Here is a 17,193-nt window from a genome sequence, read left to right on the forward strand (position 1 = left end):
CTCTCAGACAAGGGTGGTGAGGACTGTGTAACACAGACACCACACCAAAGCCTATATGCCAACTCCAAGATCCAGGGTTTGGCTCACTTACCCTTGCTAAACTTGCAGAGCTTTATTGTAACAAAATTATTTCATTTTTAAAAAATGAACCCTGATACTTGATGTAACTCTATTTGCCAGACTACCTAGTACATGTGATTTCCAAAGAAGAACTTACGATGTAGCTCCTCTGTTTCTCTGTCCAGTTTAGCAGAATCCTTATTTGCTGAATGCTGCTTGTTTGAAGCAGCACCAACTGTTTGAAAGCAAATGATTTAAAAGCTATTAAAGATTAGAATTAAATATAATTTCATGGAAACTTCAGAGGAGAGCTGCTCTGAGCTGTTCCATTGAAAAAAAGTGCACCAACATTGTCTGTGACTTCCCAAAACCATCCCATTCTTTGGTGACTGAGCATTGTTCTAAAATATCACAATTAAAAGTGGTGCATATGGTTCCCAAACTCATCCTGGTCTCCTTGGAATATTGCTTCCCCCCCCTTCCCCCCAGATACAGCATTAGTCCATCAAAGCTTTTCCCCCAGTATCCAGTAAGGCTTGCCTGACAGTTTGCCAGTACTCAAGAGAGTTAACCCTTTAGCTCCCAGGAGTGACAGAAACAGAATTTCCCCCTATAATATCAATACAATATCAAGCAGACAAGTATTGAGAATAAAGAAAAATCTCAATTAGGGGATTATTAGTTGATCCAATATCAAAATCTCCAAACTAACATCATAAGGATTATATAGCATACAGTAAGGAGAATTAACAATGAAATCTGGGGGTTGAGTTAACTATTGACCCCAGACTTCTTGACCCAGAGTTGCACAAGTTTACTGTCAGACCATGGTTCAGCTTCTGTAACAACATGGTGTCACATTCTAGTTTTCAATATTCTTTGAAAGCTAAAATGAGCAATTTTAAATGAAATTCATGAGGATAAAGAGTAGAGTAATTCCGGGTTGATTCAAGAAATGAAGTTGCCATTTTTATCCAAAAGTAAAACTTTTCAATTGTTCAACTTACATTTTTGTGATGTTTCCACCTGGCCACCATGTCTTTGTGCTTGTGCAACAGCCTTAAAGGCACCAAAAAAACATTGTTTGAACATAACCATTTAATTACAGGTAAATCTGGCTAGAAACTATCTCAGGTATTGTGACTTTTGAGTAGGTTGGGGCTAAATTGGTCAGTAAACTTGGATCTCCTCAGAACACATTTGCAGCCAAAATGGAAAAGATCTCAACAGAATTTTAAGGATTTAGAGTTCCAAAGATTCCAACTTTTCAAGAGCTTTTATAAGTGTCAACTTTAATATTCATATATTTATGCTGTATAGGATTATATCTGTTTATTATTGAGAAATCGTCTTTTACAAGTTGCGTATAATCTGGCGTGAGTGTAATTGCTTTGGGATTTTTTAACCCAACTTTCTTTTTTAGATGGAAATTAATGAAAAGTTGAAAGTTCTTACATGTGTTTGAATTAATTCATGGTAAACAGGTTATGGATTTTTTCATGTACAATTATTTAATCTATGTTTGCACAACACATCCCATATAATTTAATCACTCAAATATGGCAGCAAGTTCTAGATCAGGAGTTCCAAGATAAAAATCCGTGGGGTAACCCAAAATCATATGGCAATTTTAGGACAGTACCCCACTACACTCTGGATCGGTGAGAGTTGTTGCATGCTTGTCCCAGCGGTTTACAATCCAGTTTTCATTGTCTAAGCTATGGGTTTCACATCATTGTAACGAAGTATATGAAATGAACGACTATGCAAGTTCTCAGATAAATACAGTGATTGCTTTTTCTGATGTAAGCTAGCTTACTTTACCAAAATCTTCCATTCTTTCACTTTTCACTTGCATTATCATAATAATAATATTAAGGAATCAGATACCTGTTTAGATTTCAGTTCTGCTGCTCTAGGTGTTTTCTTTCGCAAGTAAGTTACTGAGTCCCAGTCGGATTCTGCCATTTCTACTCTGTCGAGTGTTCCTGTAGAAATCGAGAAATATTTAGCCAAAGAGTTACCTCGTGAAATGAAATAGACCAAAACAAGATTGAGTGGAACTGAGCATGCGTTATCTTCAAACGCTGGCTGATATACAGCGGGCTCGTAACTGTCATCCTCCATGCAACTATTGCAACAGACTTGGCAACAATGGATTGGTAAATTTATTAACTTCTTTTTCATAAATTAATACCCCGTTCACACCAGCAAAACATGTTTTGTTAAACTGGTTTTCATTGAATGAAAATTATAAACAGAGAACTGAAAAACTTGATTTTCCATTGGATTCAAGTACTTGCTAACTTGCATTTCCAATGTGCTACATTCAAGTCAAAAATATTCGGTTAAATAGTTTCTATGAAAAAAAAAAAAATTAAACTGTGTTTAACAAAACAACTTTTAAACATGTTTAAGCTTTGGTGTGAATGGGGCATAAGACTATCAATCAAAAAGTATTTATTTAATTCCAAATGCGCAACCTGTAACTTTTTTGGCACTAGCCTGTTTTTGGAGCCTAGGAACGAGGTTGCGTTGACGTCTCTCGTGCAGGGCCTGGGTTCGCTATCTAACATGGCGACGTTGTCAACAGCTTTCTCTGTTATTCTAAAAACCCTATTTTTCAAGTTGTATTCCCATCTAACTTGACCTAATGGGTAAGTCAACGGAAGAGAAACTTTTCTACTACATAACGACGGGGAAACTTCATCGTGTGCGATCTCTTTTCAAGAAACACGAAGCTTCATATTTAACTGCCTTAGTTGATCGTAGGGGCCGAACAGCTTTGCACGCCTGTTGTCTTCTTGGAGATGATGCAATAATGAGACTTTTGTTGAAGAACGGAGCCAATGTAAGAGCTACAGACAGTGATGGCAATACGCCTATTCACTTAGCATTGAGATTCGCTGTTCAAACAGTTCGATTCTCGACATACAATGATCTGATTGTACCGTTACTCAACTACTGTGACAATCCCCATGTTCTTGACGAAAGAAACAATGAGGAAAAAACGCCCAGAGAGTACCTTACGGATTTAAAAAGGGCATATGCTCAGAGAAGGGAAGAACTAGAGGCTGAAAGGAAGAGCGTGGCATAAAGAGCACGAGGAGAAGTCAAGATTGAAGGAAGATCTTGAGTGGGAAAGAAAACTACAGTTTGAAGAAAGTCAAGAAAGTTACAGTAAATATTGCCAGGATGATTACATTGATAACATGAAAGAAACATATGATGAGTGGGCTGATAGAATTACGTACGAAAGAAGACAAAAAACTGAAGCGAAGAAGCAACAGAAGAGAGAAACAAGAAAGTCAAGCCGGCTACGAAATGAAAACGAACAGAAGGCGAGAGAACGAACTAGACAACTTGAGAAGGAACACGAAGCTTATGTAACGCGGATGTCCGTAGAACGTCAAAAATTGAAACTTTCAAAATCATTAGCAGATTATGAATCCAACTGCACAGCAGTATTCTGCAGTAATTCGACAGTAAACCTCACGTTCGTTGATATACCGTGGCCCACAAAGGGTGGTACCAAAGACATGATTGCCCTTTTGGGAAATTGGTCAGAAATTAAAACGATAGAAGAAAAAAGAAAGTTTTTGAAAGAACAGCAAGTGAGATGGCATCCTGATAAATTTCTTCAAAGATGTGGTAACAGGCTAGATTCACAAGACAGAGTTAAAATAATTGAGCAAGTAAATGAACTGTCTAAAGAGATAAATGCCTTGGTTGAGGCTGAATAATTATGGAAGCTTCAGATGTAGATATGGTTAATAAAAATGACTTTCAGAAACATAGTTGATGTTGTTTTCCCCAACTTCCTCTCAAGTTGTGGCTTGTTGAGTTGGTATTATGAATTCTTGAGCAATATTAGATTACCTTTGTGGGTTATAAGGTTATGCTGCAAAGAATAATCAACAACTATTCTCTAAAATGGAGGTGGCTAGTAGTGAAGACTTAGCAAACCTCAAAGTAGAGAGGTAAATACCCACTGACACTGCAGTGAACAATTGATACTGTAGTTACTTAAACAGTGAGATAATATAGCACAAAAGATAATTTGGCTTATTTATTCTTGCAGTTTTTACAATATTTTGGGTGCCAATCCTGTGCAAGTTGCTTGGAGGTGGATAGCAAAGGATATTAAGAGTTTAAGGAGCCAATCAGGGTGTGCCCACATTACTTAAGGCTTAAGGTGTGGATCTGCCACTTTTCCACAGTCATTAGCATGGAAATGATTAGAGGTGTGATGGACAGAGCAATGCTTCTGGTAAAAGGGGTGAGAAAATGCCTAGACAAGAGAAATTCAGCAGGGTTTCCATTGGAGGAGTCAACCTGCTTTGTTTTTTCTCTAGCTTTCTCTCCTTTAGGGCACATCCTCTGAAGGAGGAGTGAACTTTCCTTGTTTTTTCTCTCGCTTGCCCCCTCTTTTCAAACATATAAACACACCAATTGCCTAGGACAGGCTATGTTATAATAGAAGGCATAGCTCACATTTCCCTCCCCACCCCAAAATCAGATGAAAAATCACAACAAAACATGGAACAAATAATGTAAACATGTCAATAGTGATTTAATTCATTATTCAATAACTGTACAGTTCCACCATGGATCAAACAATAAACAGAGCAACAAATACTTAACTCTTTCACTCCCAAGTTCTAAATATCAATTATCTGCTTTGTCTGCCATACATTTTCTACAATTTCAGTTCTAGGAATTTGGTGCTAACTCTAATAATATCTCGTAGTTGTCATTTATTTCTATTCTTATCTGTCTGAATGATCGCATAATGATATTGTAAGGAGCAACTACTTTTTGGCCATACCCAGGAGTGAAAGGGTTAAGTGCATGAGCTACAAGAAGACACCTTCTCTTCTGAAATTAACATTTTGTCGTGAGCTGTGTTAGATTAACAGGATACCATGCCCAAAGATAGGAAAAGAAACTTCCTGTTAATTAAGTCTGGTCAAAAGAAAGTAGAGTCTTAACACTAAAGGTGCAACAACAAATGTTTTGAAAATTATCAGGGGCAATTTCTTAAGAAAGTTTATCTCAAGATAAGAGTGTGGAAATAAATAACTTTTAACCAAGAGAGGTGTCTTGAAAATGGTTTTAGTCATGCAGCCTGTATCAGATGTTCAGTTAGTAAAATGTATCACAATAGGAAACAGTGCTACAGCAGCAGAGGAGTGAAAGAAAGACATAGGTTTGGGTCATGTAATGAACTTTACCTGACCCTGACCCAGACCTCTCTTGCTTTTTCACTCCTCTGCTACTGTTGTGCCATTTGACATTTTGCTCCATTTCATCAACTGAACACCTGGAACAGGGTATTAGTCCTGATATATCAGCTTCACTTCAATATCTAATTCAAGGGATTTACACTACAACTTGTCAAATTGAAGGTTGCATTATACTTCAAAAATAACAAGCATATATAAATAAACCTAATTTGAAAGAGAGCAGTACAGTGACATGTACAGTCATGTAAATAGTGTTATTTCTAACCAATTGAGCCTATTACAAACACAAACTCTTTTTGAATTCTAAAGCCAAACTAGAGAGAATGCATGTTAATCCTTTTTAAGTACACAATAAATGACAAGTGCAGTCTCTAAAGTTCGCTTCAATCATTTGTGCTTTAGAATTGAGCAACAAAATAAACTAAGGATACTCTAATATCATAAAAGTTGAAAGTAATAATAATGTGACATGTGAAGCATACATGTTGATGTAACTAATGAAACAGCCATCAAACTTCAGTCTAACGCTCAGGGAACATGTCACAATTAATTCTCTGTCGAGCCTTTTCCTTGCAGTACTTCTTGTGGGAAGGCCAATCTCTCTGTAGAAATCAAACACAAGGATTACCATCCAGTGGTTAAGTTCATGATGCCTCATTTCACATTTAAATCAGGTTTGGGCATCATCATCAGATTAACCCTTTAACTCCCAAGATTTGATAGTTAATTCCCCACTCTAGCTGTTACACATTTCCTTGTAAATTAGTTATGAGAATTTGGTGTTACATCAAGATAATAACTTCTAGCTGATAATTTTGAGTATTCTCATTACTTGTTTAGTTACTATAATTATTATTAGACACTATTTACTTTACTTCCATTCTGTAAAACAGTGGACTATACAAATCACAATTCTAAAATTTTAAACTGAAACTGTTTAATTATTTTCTGTTCACTGACCCACCTCTTGACAAAGAGGTCCACAGTATCTGACTTGCTGGCACTGTCCACAAATACTGAACTCCCGTAGCTACAACCAAAGAGTACACACGAATTTCAATGAAATAATCATATACTCAGCACCGAAAAAAGGGCAATAAACATTGTAAGGACAGAGGTTCAAAAATAAAAGTGCACATTGGAACTCAGCCTACAGCCCTCAAACTTGATTAAAATGTTTAATTAATTTTCCACAATTGCATAATTGCAGTTCACCCTTAAGCGCATAAGAGTGTCTGGCTCCTAATTTCTCCTTACAGTATCACCCTTGAATGAAATGTTAAGGTCATGAGAATAATGAAAATGAATCCCAATTTAAGAAGCTCCTGATTGTCAAACAAATTCTCCTTGTCATTACCACAGTAAATGTGGAGAGATCAGTGTGGAGAATATGAATGCTATCATAAGAGTGGAAAGGGTTAAGCTAGGAGAACATTTTTCAAGTGGAGTTCTGAACTACTTGTCACTCAAAAAATGGGTATGTACTTCCAAACATGGTATGGTTTGCAAAGTCCTGAGTTTAACATAGGGTGTAAAATTGTTCTATCTGGCCTTCAGCAGAGGGTGTGAATTGGCAACATGTGATATATGTGTACATTACTTATAGTTTATAAGTTTTCAAATCTAGTTGTAAATATTCTATCTAAAAATTCATGCATTTGGCTCAAAGAGGTAAAGATGCCACAAGTCAAAATAAATTTTCAAATCTTTTGTTTTAACCCCTAAGAGTGGCTAGCATCCAATTTCTCCTTACAACATCATCCCTGAATCAAATATTAAGGTCACAAGAATAAAGGAATTGATCACCAATGAAGGAGGCTCTTAATTGTCATACAAACTCTCCTTGTCAGCAACTTAGGAAATGTATAGAGAACAGTATGGAGAATATGCATACTGATGTTAAGGTGTAAAGGGTCAAACAAAGTGGCAAAACAAGAAGATTTTACTCCTAAACAGGCTCAAGGTTTTAAGGCCTCAGAGGTACACTTAACTCAAACAAAGGAAGTAAAGTAATGTAAAAATGAAAAATAAAAAAAATTATAAACTTGTCTACTAAATCAACTAATCATCATAAGCTCAGGAAGGCCAGCAAGGAGGGAAGAAACATCCAGTTGTAACATTTTCAGTAACTGGACACTGAGCTTTAAGTTTGATGATCCACTAATCAAGAGATAAGACTGACCTCAGTTTCCATTTTACAGCAAGGGGGGTAGTGGCACTCATAAAAAGATAAGGTATCGTCTGGAAGAAAGATAAGAAAATTCAGGAAAATTTCTAATATTAATGGTACATAATATGATACAAAATCCAGATATTTCACTCCTTGAGGTAGTCAATAAGTACCCATAATATTCCAACTACAATATAAACACTTCATCACATCAATAGAAGGCACATACTGGCTAGCCTGTTCCAGGTTTTCAGTAAGTAAAACATAGTTATGATGGTTACTGGTGTGGCAGTTGTTGAGGAGTGAATTATGAGGGAGGTTTGGGGTGGGTCACAACTAGTTCTTTATTAACCTGACCCAAACCTCCCTGGCATTTCCACTCTGCCACTATTATTGCCTCTATTACTATTTCAAGTTGTTTGAATGATCGTCAACCAGGGAAAATTCACTGAAAACACAATTATTTGAATTGAAATACAATAAAAAGTATGGCACTCACTAAGGAGAACACTTCTTAGATGTTGAGACAGACAGACATTGAAAAAAAAAGTGAGTCTGCATCATTGACCATTAGGAATTTGTAGATTGAACAAATTTAACTTTCTTACCTTCTTCTAATACTTGTTCCCCATTTGCGTTATAACACTTGTAGTTTAAATTCATAAAATGCTGTGAATATAACAATAAAAGTCATGTCCAAAGTTAATAAGATATAAGGAACCAAGCTCTAGGTCATGACACACAGACCTCACTCCACTCAGCCCATACACTATGAACTTAAGCCAAATACTGTCCCACCTGGCCCTCCCACTCAGTCAATAGTTAATATTATGTTGTATGCTGGGTAACTGCTGTTGGTGTAGTTGATTATTGCAATCATCAATGAATTATGATCCTTGTTTTACTTCTCACCAAGTTAATGATGTCTTTCACATGACATGTGTATATGAATAAATCTAAAATATACCCTAGCCAGCCAATACCATAGCAAAAGGCTGACTAACAATGGAAGAACCCTTTGTAGCCAACAACTCCCATAACGAGTCATTTCATTGGTTCTGATCTTCCCCTTAAAGCAACTAATAAATTAAAAATTTGTAACTAATAAGCTCTTTTGCTGACTGTCTTCACTTGATGTTTTACCATCTATAGATTTAAACCATAAACCATTTGACCTCTCAGAGTGACTAGCATGTAATTTCTCCTCACAATATCACCCCTGAATCACACACTGCGGTCAAAAGAATAAAGGAAATAATCACCAACTAAAGGTGCTCTTGTTTGTTAAACAAATTATCCTTGTGAATGATGATTTTTAGATATATGAAAATTCATATATTTGCACTGTGGTGGAGAGATGAAATTAAGGGATCCTCGCAGCTAAGAACACTACTGAAACGAGTAGCTGTAAATTGGACCTGAAAAAAAATTTCAGGCCCGTATGGGATTTGAACCCATGACCTCGGTGCAGCGCTCTACCAATTGAGCTAACAAGCCAACTGGGAGCTGGTCGATGAATTGGGTACAAATAAACATCCAAGTGAATGATGATTTTTAGATATATGAAAATTCATATATTTGCACTGCGGTGGAGAGATGAAATTAAGGGATCCTCGCAGCTAAGAACACTACTGAAACGAGTAGCTGTAAATTGGACCTGAAAAAAATTATCCTTGTTATTACCTTAAAAAAATGTGTAAAAAAAACAGTATGGAGAATAGGCAAACTGATCTTATGGTGTACAGGGTTAAAAACAGTAAGCAAAAAGTTTGCAGATGACTTGCTCTTGTACCTCATGCTCTGCCTCAAATGGAGGCAGTCTACACACAGCCATCCAGTATAATCTTTGGTCTTCCCGAGGTTCACTCCCACAGTTATTACTATGACCAGCACTGAAATGTAAAATTCAGTATTCAATCACCCTTATACTGCCATGACTAGTAAGTAAAAATAAAATGCAAACAATTGTTAAGTTCTACACTGTGGTAAGTAGATACCTAGAAATATGCTCCACCAAGGGATAAATAAGGACAGTCCTCCAAAATAGATTGCAAGAAAGACTTTCCCAGTTGCTTACTACTCATCTGAGGTAACTCAGGAATCAAAATACAAATTTAAAAAATTCCCAATTTTGTCTTCAAACTCTTACAGCAGAAAGAGGAAGACTAAGAGATCACAATTAGGCTTGCTTAAGCCTCCCTCTACATCTTGAGTCATCTCCCATTGACAATTTTCCACTTCATAACATTAAAATCTTAGTTAATGTCAAAATAATGATAACAACAATGATAATAACTTAATAATTATGATGATGATGATGACATATCTGCTGTACCTATCAGCACTGCTGGACTTTACTTTTGAGTCTTTGCTTTGAGGGGATGGTACTACACACAAGTTATTTAATCTGTTGTCTGTGAAATAACAAAATGATGAAGGTAGAAAAAGTTCATATCATTTTCCTGAAAGCTGTTCAAATAGTTGCAATGCACAACAGTAAAATATGATAACAGACAATCATTTAAGAGAAGTTTCTGAAGACTAATTAAATAAAAGTCAGTCTATGACAGCATATGCCTACTGTTGTACAGCTGTAGAGTAATGCAGTAAAAGAGTAATATGGTGTAAAATCCAAAGGGGCTAATGAACAGCTGTTGTCAAAGCCAAAATTGTGACAAATGGAGGCATTGACTGGAACAGACTTGTGCATTGGTTAATTGACAGGCTGGGGACAGAATAAATACATTTATTGAATGTGCATCAAATGTATTTTATACAAAACTTTGCCACTTTGGAAGTGGCAAACACCTTTTGAGAAAGTATTACGGACTTACACAACACCGTAACATCTCTAACATCAGTAGGCACAAAAACTGTTTGTATGTAAAATTAAAACAATAACTAAAGATAAATAACATTCATCTTTAATCCAATTAATGATAATAGCCACTCTCTGAATTGACTCAAATGGGTTTTTAAACTTAATATGTGCTCATTAAATTAATGACTTTATCAGGATGCTGAAAACTCAAAGGCAATTCCTTATCCTTACGTTTTGTTTCAGAAATGATTTTTTAAAATTTCTAATGATAACTTACCAACTGTTACACCATTTTTGTGACAAACTCTAAAGCCAGGTGCTATGCCACCACAATGTCTCTCCCTAAGGTAAAAACAAGAACAAAGGTATTAAATGTAAAAATTAAGTGTTTACAGAAGATAAACAAATGAAATGATTCTGGTCATTCAAACTTCACCCTAAGCTTTACATCCTGTTTAGATCAGACAGTGCATAAAAAAATCCATCATAAGCTCTTCCATGACTTTCCATTACATTCTACATTGTTTTGATTGTTAGAAAAATACTTTCAAATTATGAACTTTCAATATATACAGCCATTATCATATTGTCATGATTATCTCTATGAAGACCAGTCATGGTTTTGCACATACAAATAATATGGTGCAATAAAGTCACAGGTATGTATCATTACACCACTTTACTTTAGACAACAGATTTCACATGTTCATCTAAGGTAATGTTTCACTATTGGAAGTGTGTAGTTGTAAATGCCTTAAGGTCCCTTTCAGTTAACTGAACTAATTATTTATTTATCGTTTCTTTATACATGTACTTATTAAATTAGACTACTGTTCTCAGAATTTTTGCCAGACAAATGCCAAGCCTTAGAATTCATAAGTTATTCAAGGGTGAGTTACCTTTATTAAACAAAAAAGGCAAGATTCACTACTATTTAACAACATTCTTGTTTATTTAATGATTGGAAAACATTCTCTCTTAAGGGCTAGTCAGAGAGGCAACAAAACACTTCCTTACCAAATATATTCATGGAAATAGCATCCACTTGTTCCTTCTCTTGACAAGTCAAATGCATATGCAAAGATGTTAGCACCATTACCATCTTTATTGACATCAACTTTTGCCTGATGAAACAATACAAAGCTTTTACCGTAAATCCACAAATTAAAAACAGGGAAAAGGAATCCATACATCATACAATTGTAGTAGCATGATGCTATGTAAAATTTTCAAATGCAAATCAAGTATTAATAAGTCATTTTTCAGAGACACCTTACAGGCACATGAGCATCTTTGAATATTAAGCGTCTTTGCTTAAAATGACTATGTTTTGCATTTCCAGTTACAAAACAACAAACAATAATGTAGCAGATTATATCTCTCAATTAAAATCTGCAATATGGTAGGTCAATTTAGCAGGCAGTATTTCACTGTATGGCCTGCTAAATTCAAAAGTTTGTTTGATTTGATTTCTTCCTGTCTATTTGAATCAAGAGATAGATTAAATTTTGTACCAATCTCGTTACCTTGGTCACCACTGTAAGTTACAGACCCCTGTTTACTTACCCCTTGGATTTATAGTCTGAATGCTTTTCCTTACTGCTATAAATATCAGCTGAAAAAATGAGGTCCATAACTTAATGCACAGACCCTTGATTTTGGATGAACCTTGCATTGGCAACACAAAAAAAGAATTGATAAACACTGTAAGGTTTCACTGAGTTAGTGTGGGAAGAGAAAATTGAAATCACCCACCTCAAATCGAAACTTTTTCACTAGATGAACATCTTTTTCGTCAAGAAGAGAATATTTGTGCTACAAAGGATGGTATGAAGAAAAACAAGGAGTAGGACAAAAAAATTTGAGTGATGTTAAAGCACAAAAAAATTGTTATGAGTTAACAAAAGGTAATTCACATCCTGTCATAGTGCTTATTAACAAAACATTCAGAAAATGCATCAAATGAGTGATGAAGATTTAAGCAATAAAAAATGGTCTTTTCTAGCAGAGTGGCCCCAGAGATTGGATCTGTACTAACTACCAAAGATAACCTACAAAAGAGCAAACTGGGGGAATTATTCTGCTATGTGGATTTTTTATGCTGCATCTTTACCTCCTTGGTGCCTTGGGCCATTAAAATTTATGATAAGCTCTGCAGCCCAACAGTAGTTTTCATCATGTGTACAGTAACGAAACCTCAAGAAGTATGGAATTCCATTTACAAGTTTACATTACAACACATTGATATATTATTCGCTTTGTTAGAGTCCATTATTTCCTCCTATCAGGCTGATTTTCAACACATGTAGATCGAAATAGAGAACCATGAAATTGATAGTAATAATAATAATAGCAATGAGTAACTGAAGAGATTCCTCAGCGAAAACTCCCCCCAGAGGATGTCACTGAATACTGTAAATCCCTCCTCTAAGCCTTGTGGGCGCTGTAAATCTTACATGAGACTTCACCAACAAATGAGACTTAAATTTTTCAGCTGAAAAGGGTTCCCCTTTCACCTGCATGTCAGGAATAATTTAGTTACACTCTTAACTATACATCAATTAATTCGCACTACATTTCCTAAGAGTGAATTTATTAATAGATATAAAGATTCTTTAACATAGGCTGCACTCTGCACATGAAAAATCAAACAAGTGAACCGCTTACGAGACGACTGAAATAACTGATCATGAGAACATCAACAAATTAAATTGCAAGATTACAAATCAACTCGTAGTTCTTGATCCGATCAAATACAGGTAAGTAAATGAAACCAGTCGAAACGTTTCCGCACAGACCTTGCCACCAGCCTTTCCGATGTACACAATCCCCAGCTTTTGTCCTGCTTGCATCATTCCATAGAATGGGGTTTCCCACACCGCAATACAAATCACTACAACAAGGCTAAAACATGGCGAATTCGAAGTACTACGATTTTTATCGCCACCTTGATCAGCGGTTGATCAGCGACGCTATATACAGCTTGGTAACCCGGCACAAGGAGAACATGCGCGAGGGCAACTCGCGAGGGTCTCTTTAGCAAGAGTCTGAGAAAGGAACGAGAAAAGAGGAAACGACCACTGCATTTTATGAGCTTTTAAACTCTTTACGTTGGCCAATTTATGTCATCAACTCAGTTGATAATAAAAAAATTACCCTGTTATACTCTCCCACCGACGCGGCACCACATTTTTTTGGGAAACCTATCTCTGTATTCATTTGCCTTTAATTCAGTCGAGCATTCACCAAAACCACTTTCAATAAGTCGTTAAACGGAAGAATGGTAAAAATTGTGTCGCGTTTTACTGGCATGTCATTTGAGAGCCACCGATCTCTTCAGAGTACCCCTAATCGACTCTCAGAAATTAAATTTCCTCAAAGACTCTAATGATAACTGCACAGTTCTTATTCATGATATTCGCGATTCTTTTTTGAAGTCCACTTACTTTGGACACCACAGTTTCTTTAGATACTTACCCCCTTTACTCTGGAGAGAGTTGGTATCAAAAGGAAAAAATATAAACTGATTTTGGCTCGAAGTTTACAAGAAAGATAAACTAAAAGATAGGAATCAAAAGCAAAACGATGCTTCCATTTGTGGTTGGAAACTGTTTCTCCTGAAAAGCAACAAATTTCTACCTTTTCATACTTCATGATCTTCTAACTCTGAAGGGCTGTTAATGATTTTAAAGTAGAGAAAACCGGTCGCAGTGCAAGAAAAAAACCGTGTGGCCTCGTTCACTTATATTCCCCAGCTGAGCTGGAACATGAAAGAAGTTGATGCTCTCTTTGTTACTGGGTAATTAGTTCTTGTTCAGGTGGAAAGCACCTAGTTCGAACGGGGTACGGAAATTTTTCTGGTGTGCCCTTCTGTGACAGATTCAGCAAAATTCAAACGTGGATCTCGAGAGCCAGGAATCACAGCAAGGTCTTGAAGCTGAAAAAGAATTAGACATCAGAAGTCACTAAAAGAGTGGAGCATGTAGGAGGGAAGAACCGTTTTTGGTGATAGCAGAATTATTTTATTCAAGCAGTTCTGGAGATAGTGTCCAGAGTCAACCTAACTATTCTTGCCGGCAGCCTATGGACTGATAGCTGCGCTGTAACCATTGCTAAATGAACGGCATAAGAAAAGGGCATAGCTGACAAAAGACAAAAAGTGGCTGATTGTAAATAAGTTATCTCTTAACGTCAAAAATCTAACTTTGTTATATTCAAAACGTAACAAAATGTGTTGATTATGAAGTAAACATAAATATCTTTGAGTATAGTGCCAGTCCCCTCGTCTCTTTGAAACGAAAAAAAAAATATAAAATACTTTGGTGTCCTCATCGATTAAAAATTATCTTGGACTCAACACATTTATTTCATCTGAAATTAGCAAATCTTTAGGCATATTATCAAGATTGAGACATTTTGTCCCACAAGCTGCATTGCTTAACATATATCGATCTCTAATTCAACCTTACTTGTCTTATGGGGTTGCAGTCTGGGGCCAAGGTGCTCGATCAAGTTTGGAAAATGTGTTGATTTTGCAAAAACGTGCTCTCCGCCTCATAACATTGCAGAATTATTTAGTTATTCATCAGAAAAACAATGCTGTTATACAGGGTCTTCAGCGACTGGTAGTCTCTATCTTAAACATTTGAGAACAGAACATGTGAAAGATTCTTTTTCAAGACTGGGTGCAAGGATCTGGAATAGTATTCCCATCTGTCTTTGTTCTCTATCTAAGTATAAATTTAGGACTATTGCACAGACAGCTGCTAAACATTTTGATGCGATAGGATACTTATGTTGACGTCTATACTCTAACTGACAAATTTAGAAAATTATAATCTTTTTAGTTTCATTTGTTGTTGCTTTTTTCCCCTTTTTTCGCGTAATTTTGATTCCAGTTGTAATATGTAACACCTAATTGGCTTATCGATAACTTATCGTACTGTTTTTCATTGTTCGCGTATATGCACGGTCTCTAAGTCATTTCCTCTGTTCAGTCAAACTAATTATTGAAGAATTTATTTTAATGTTTGTTATCCTCTAGAAACAACCTTCAGACGAACTTGAACCAGTGTCACAAGGCCGCACCAGTCGGTCTAGGAAAGTTGTGGAATGTTATCATGTACAAATAAAAAAGAAAGGCTTTGACTCATACGACGGCTCTGCAACTTATTCTACGGGGATAGACCCCAAGCTAATGGATTCTTCCCAGAATAACCGACTGCATCGGCTGCAAACTGAAAATCGTATGTAGAGTGTGAACAGCTATCTCCTGGATACCAGATTTGCACATAATGCCTATTGGTAAAAAATCACGAGAATTCAAGATCCCTTATTGATTAACACGCCTAAAAGCAACGTCCGAAGAAACCATCACATGATTCGGAAACTGGAGCCAAAAGGCTAATGAGCCAGTACAACAGGTGCAGTCACATGGTGAGGAGGTACTTCCCACTTCAGCTGAGAGTCTGCCCGAGGAGGAGACCTTAGCAGCATCTCAGGGAGTTCCTGAGTGTCTCCTGGATCCACCAGCTCTGTTGAACACCTTCGTTGGTTGATTAATTCTGATCTGGCGGGTATCACGAACCTCCAGCTCCTCTAATCACACTATCACAACAAGGCTTAAAAGATTCTTGATCAAAAAGTTTTAACCTTTGCTCGGACATTTACCCAAGTCAAGAGACCTTAAGCTGCTCCCTTGTTAGAACTCTTGCTCTGGCTTACTAGCCAAACTGTTGTAGCATTCCCAACGATGTAAGTGCATTTGATCAGAGGTACATGAAATGATGTGTGGCAATGTCGCAAAGTGAATAAATGACATGGTTAAGAATAAACAATTTTGTGACGAAGACTCAGGTGAGATGCCATCACTGAAGTTAAGCAGATTTTATCGTATTTCTTTTCGTAAGGATAGAGATTTCTACGTGAGCTGCTTTATCAAAATGATGTTTGTCAGTGATGTTTGAAATCACTTTTTCTCAACTGAAAGATAATTTGACGTTTGGGCAACAGAAAATATCACATACCTCACCTTGGCGTACTTTACCTTATTATCTACGAGCAGTTGGGTCTCGCTCCATTGTAATCTTTCAATTAACCTGACGAGCAGTCCCTCTAGTTTGGCGAAGACCGTCGTGCATGTAACTGCATATTTATTTTGTCTGAACTTCAAGCTAAGTATGACTATTTTTTCCCTTCTTTGACTCGTTGTTGAAGAAGTTTGAGTCACAAGGGATTTTCTCCTCAAGAGAAGCTTTATAGCACACTTGTACATTTGGCAGACCAATGGGAAAAGTTTTGTTCAAAGATCTTCGCTGTCAAATGACAAGCATTAAAAGGAGATTCAATGTTTAAGTCAATGGGTTAATTGGACTTCTTCCATTCTGAAGAACATTCATGTTCTGTATCCTCAGAGCCCACTGAGTAGCTACTAATTGTTACTTAATACATCTCAAAGTTCGGTTCATTGGACCCAACTGGGAGGGAAGAGCTGAGGGTGGGTCCAAAGCTGCACTTGACCCCCTCCATGAAGCTCTAAAGGCAAAACATTAAAAATTAAAATTCAGGCGGCTGGTATACGTTAGCTTATAATGTCCGCGGCTGAGACATGAACATATGTCCGCGAGGTAAAGCTTTGAGGGAAAATGGAAAGTTTTAGGGCATTCTCTAAGCTTATTATATTAATAGCAGACATACCAATAAGTGTGTGGGTGGTTTAACTTTTTCCTATAACCCTCCCGTTCGTTTCCTTACCAAAAATTTTGTTGACTTCTTTGTACATTCCGGAGCAGCATTTGAAGTCAGCATTTTAATGTCAGTATCACTGAACTCTACAAAAGAGTTGGTTTTTTCTTCCATGTTTCACAAATAAGGACGCCTTGACTGTGCTCTGTTGT

At 36.6% G+C, this 17,193-nt stretch overlaps 3 protein-coding genes across 3 annotated transcripts in view; 1 reads left to right on the forward strand and 2 right to left on the reverse strand.

The window, feature by feature from the left end:
• The window catches only part of LOC131793516 (endothelial differentiation-related factor 1 homolog), a 5,223-nt gene extending 3,110 nt beyond the window's left edge, over positions 1-2,113 (reverse strand). Inside the window, exons 1-3 of the mRNA XM_066165473.1 lie at positions 1,951-2,113; positions 1,068-1,119; positions 218-295 (exon numbers count right to left, since the gene is read on the reverse strand). Of these exons, the coding sequence (XP_066021570.1) occupies positions 218-295; positions 1,068-1,119; positions 1,951-2,028 (208 nt within the window). The 5' untranslated portion in view covers positions 2,029-2,113. The remainder of the gene's footprint in view (positions 1-217; positions 296-1,067; positions 1,120-1,950) is intronic.
• A 482-nt stretch (positions 2,114-2,595) lies between these two features.
• On the forward strand, positions 2,596-3,857 carry LOC131792138 (NF-kappa-B inhibitor-like protein 1). Its single transcript, XM_059109514.2, is given in 2 exon segments — positions 2,596-3,147; positions 3,149-3,857. Coding segments are annotated over 2 exon segments (1,089 nt in total). The 5' UTR covers positions 2,596-2,713; the 3' UTR covers positions 3,804-3,857.
• A 752-nt stretch (positions 3,858-4,609) lies between these two features.
• Positions 4,610-13,255, reverse strand: LOC131792076 (zinc finger MYND domain-containing protein 19). The gene is made up of 10 exons (XM_059109445.2): positions 13,096-13,255; positions 12,053-12,112; positions 11,315-11,421; positions 10,575-10,639; positions 9,812-9,890; positions 9,269-9,368; positions 8,085-8,145; positions 7,489-7,547; positions 6,271-6,336; positions 4,610-5,908 (listed from the first exon to the last, which is right to left on the reverse strand). The coding sequence occupies exons 1-10, from the start codon at positions 13,150-13,152 to the stop codon at positions 5,828-5,830; spliced, it is 735 nt and encodes a 244-aa protein (XP_058965428.1). The 5' UTR covers positions 13,153-13,255; the 3' UTR covers positions 4,610-5,827.
• Between the last annotated feature and the right edge of the window lie 3,938 nt (positions 13,256-17,193).

This window comes from Pocillopora verrucosa, chromosome 4 (assembly GCF_036669915.1).
Source record: "Pocillopora verrucosa isolate sample1 chromosome 4, ASM3666991v2, whole genome shotgun sequence".
In the NCBI taxonomy this organism is placed as follows: domain Eukaryota; kingdom Metazoa; phylum Cnidaria; class Anthozoa; order Scleractinia; family Pocilloporidae; genus Pocillopora; species Pocillopora verrucosa.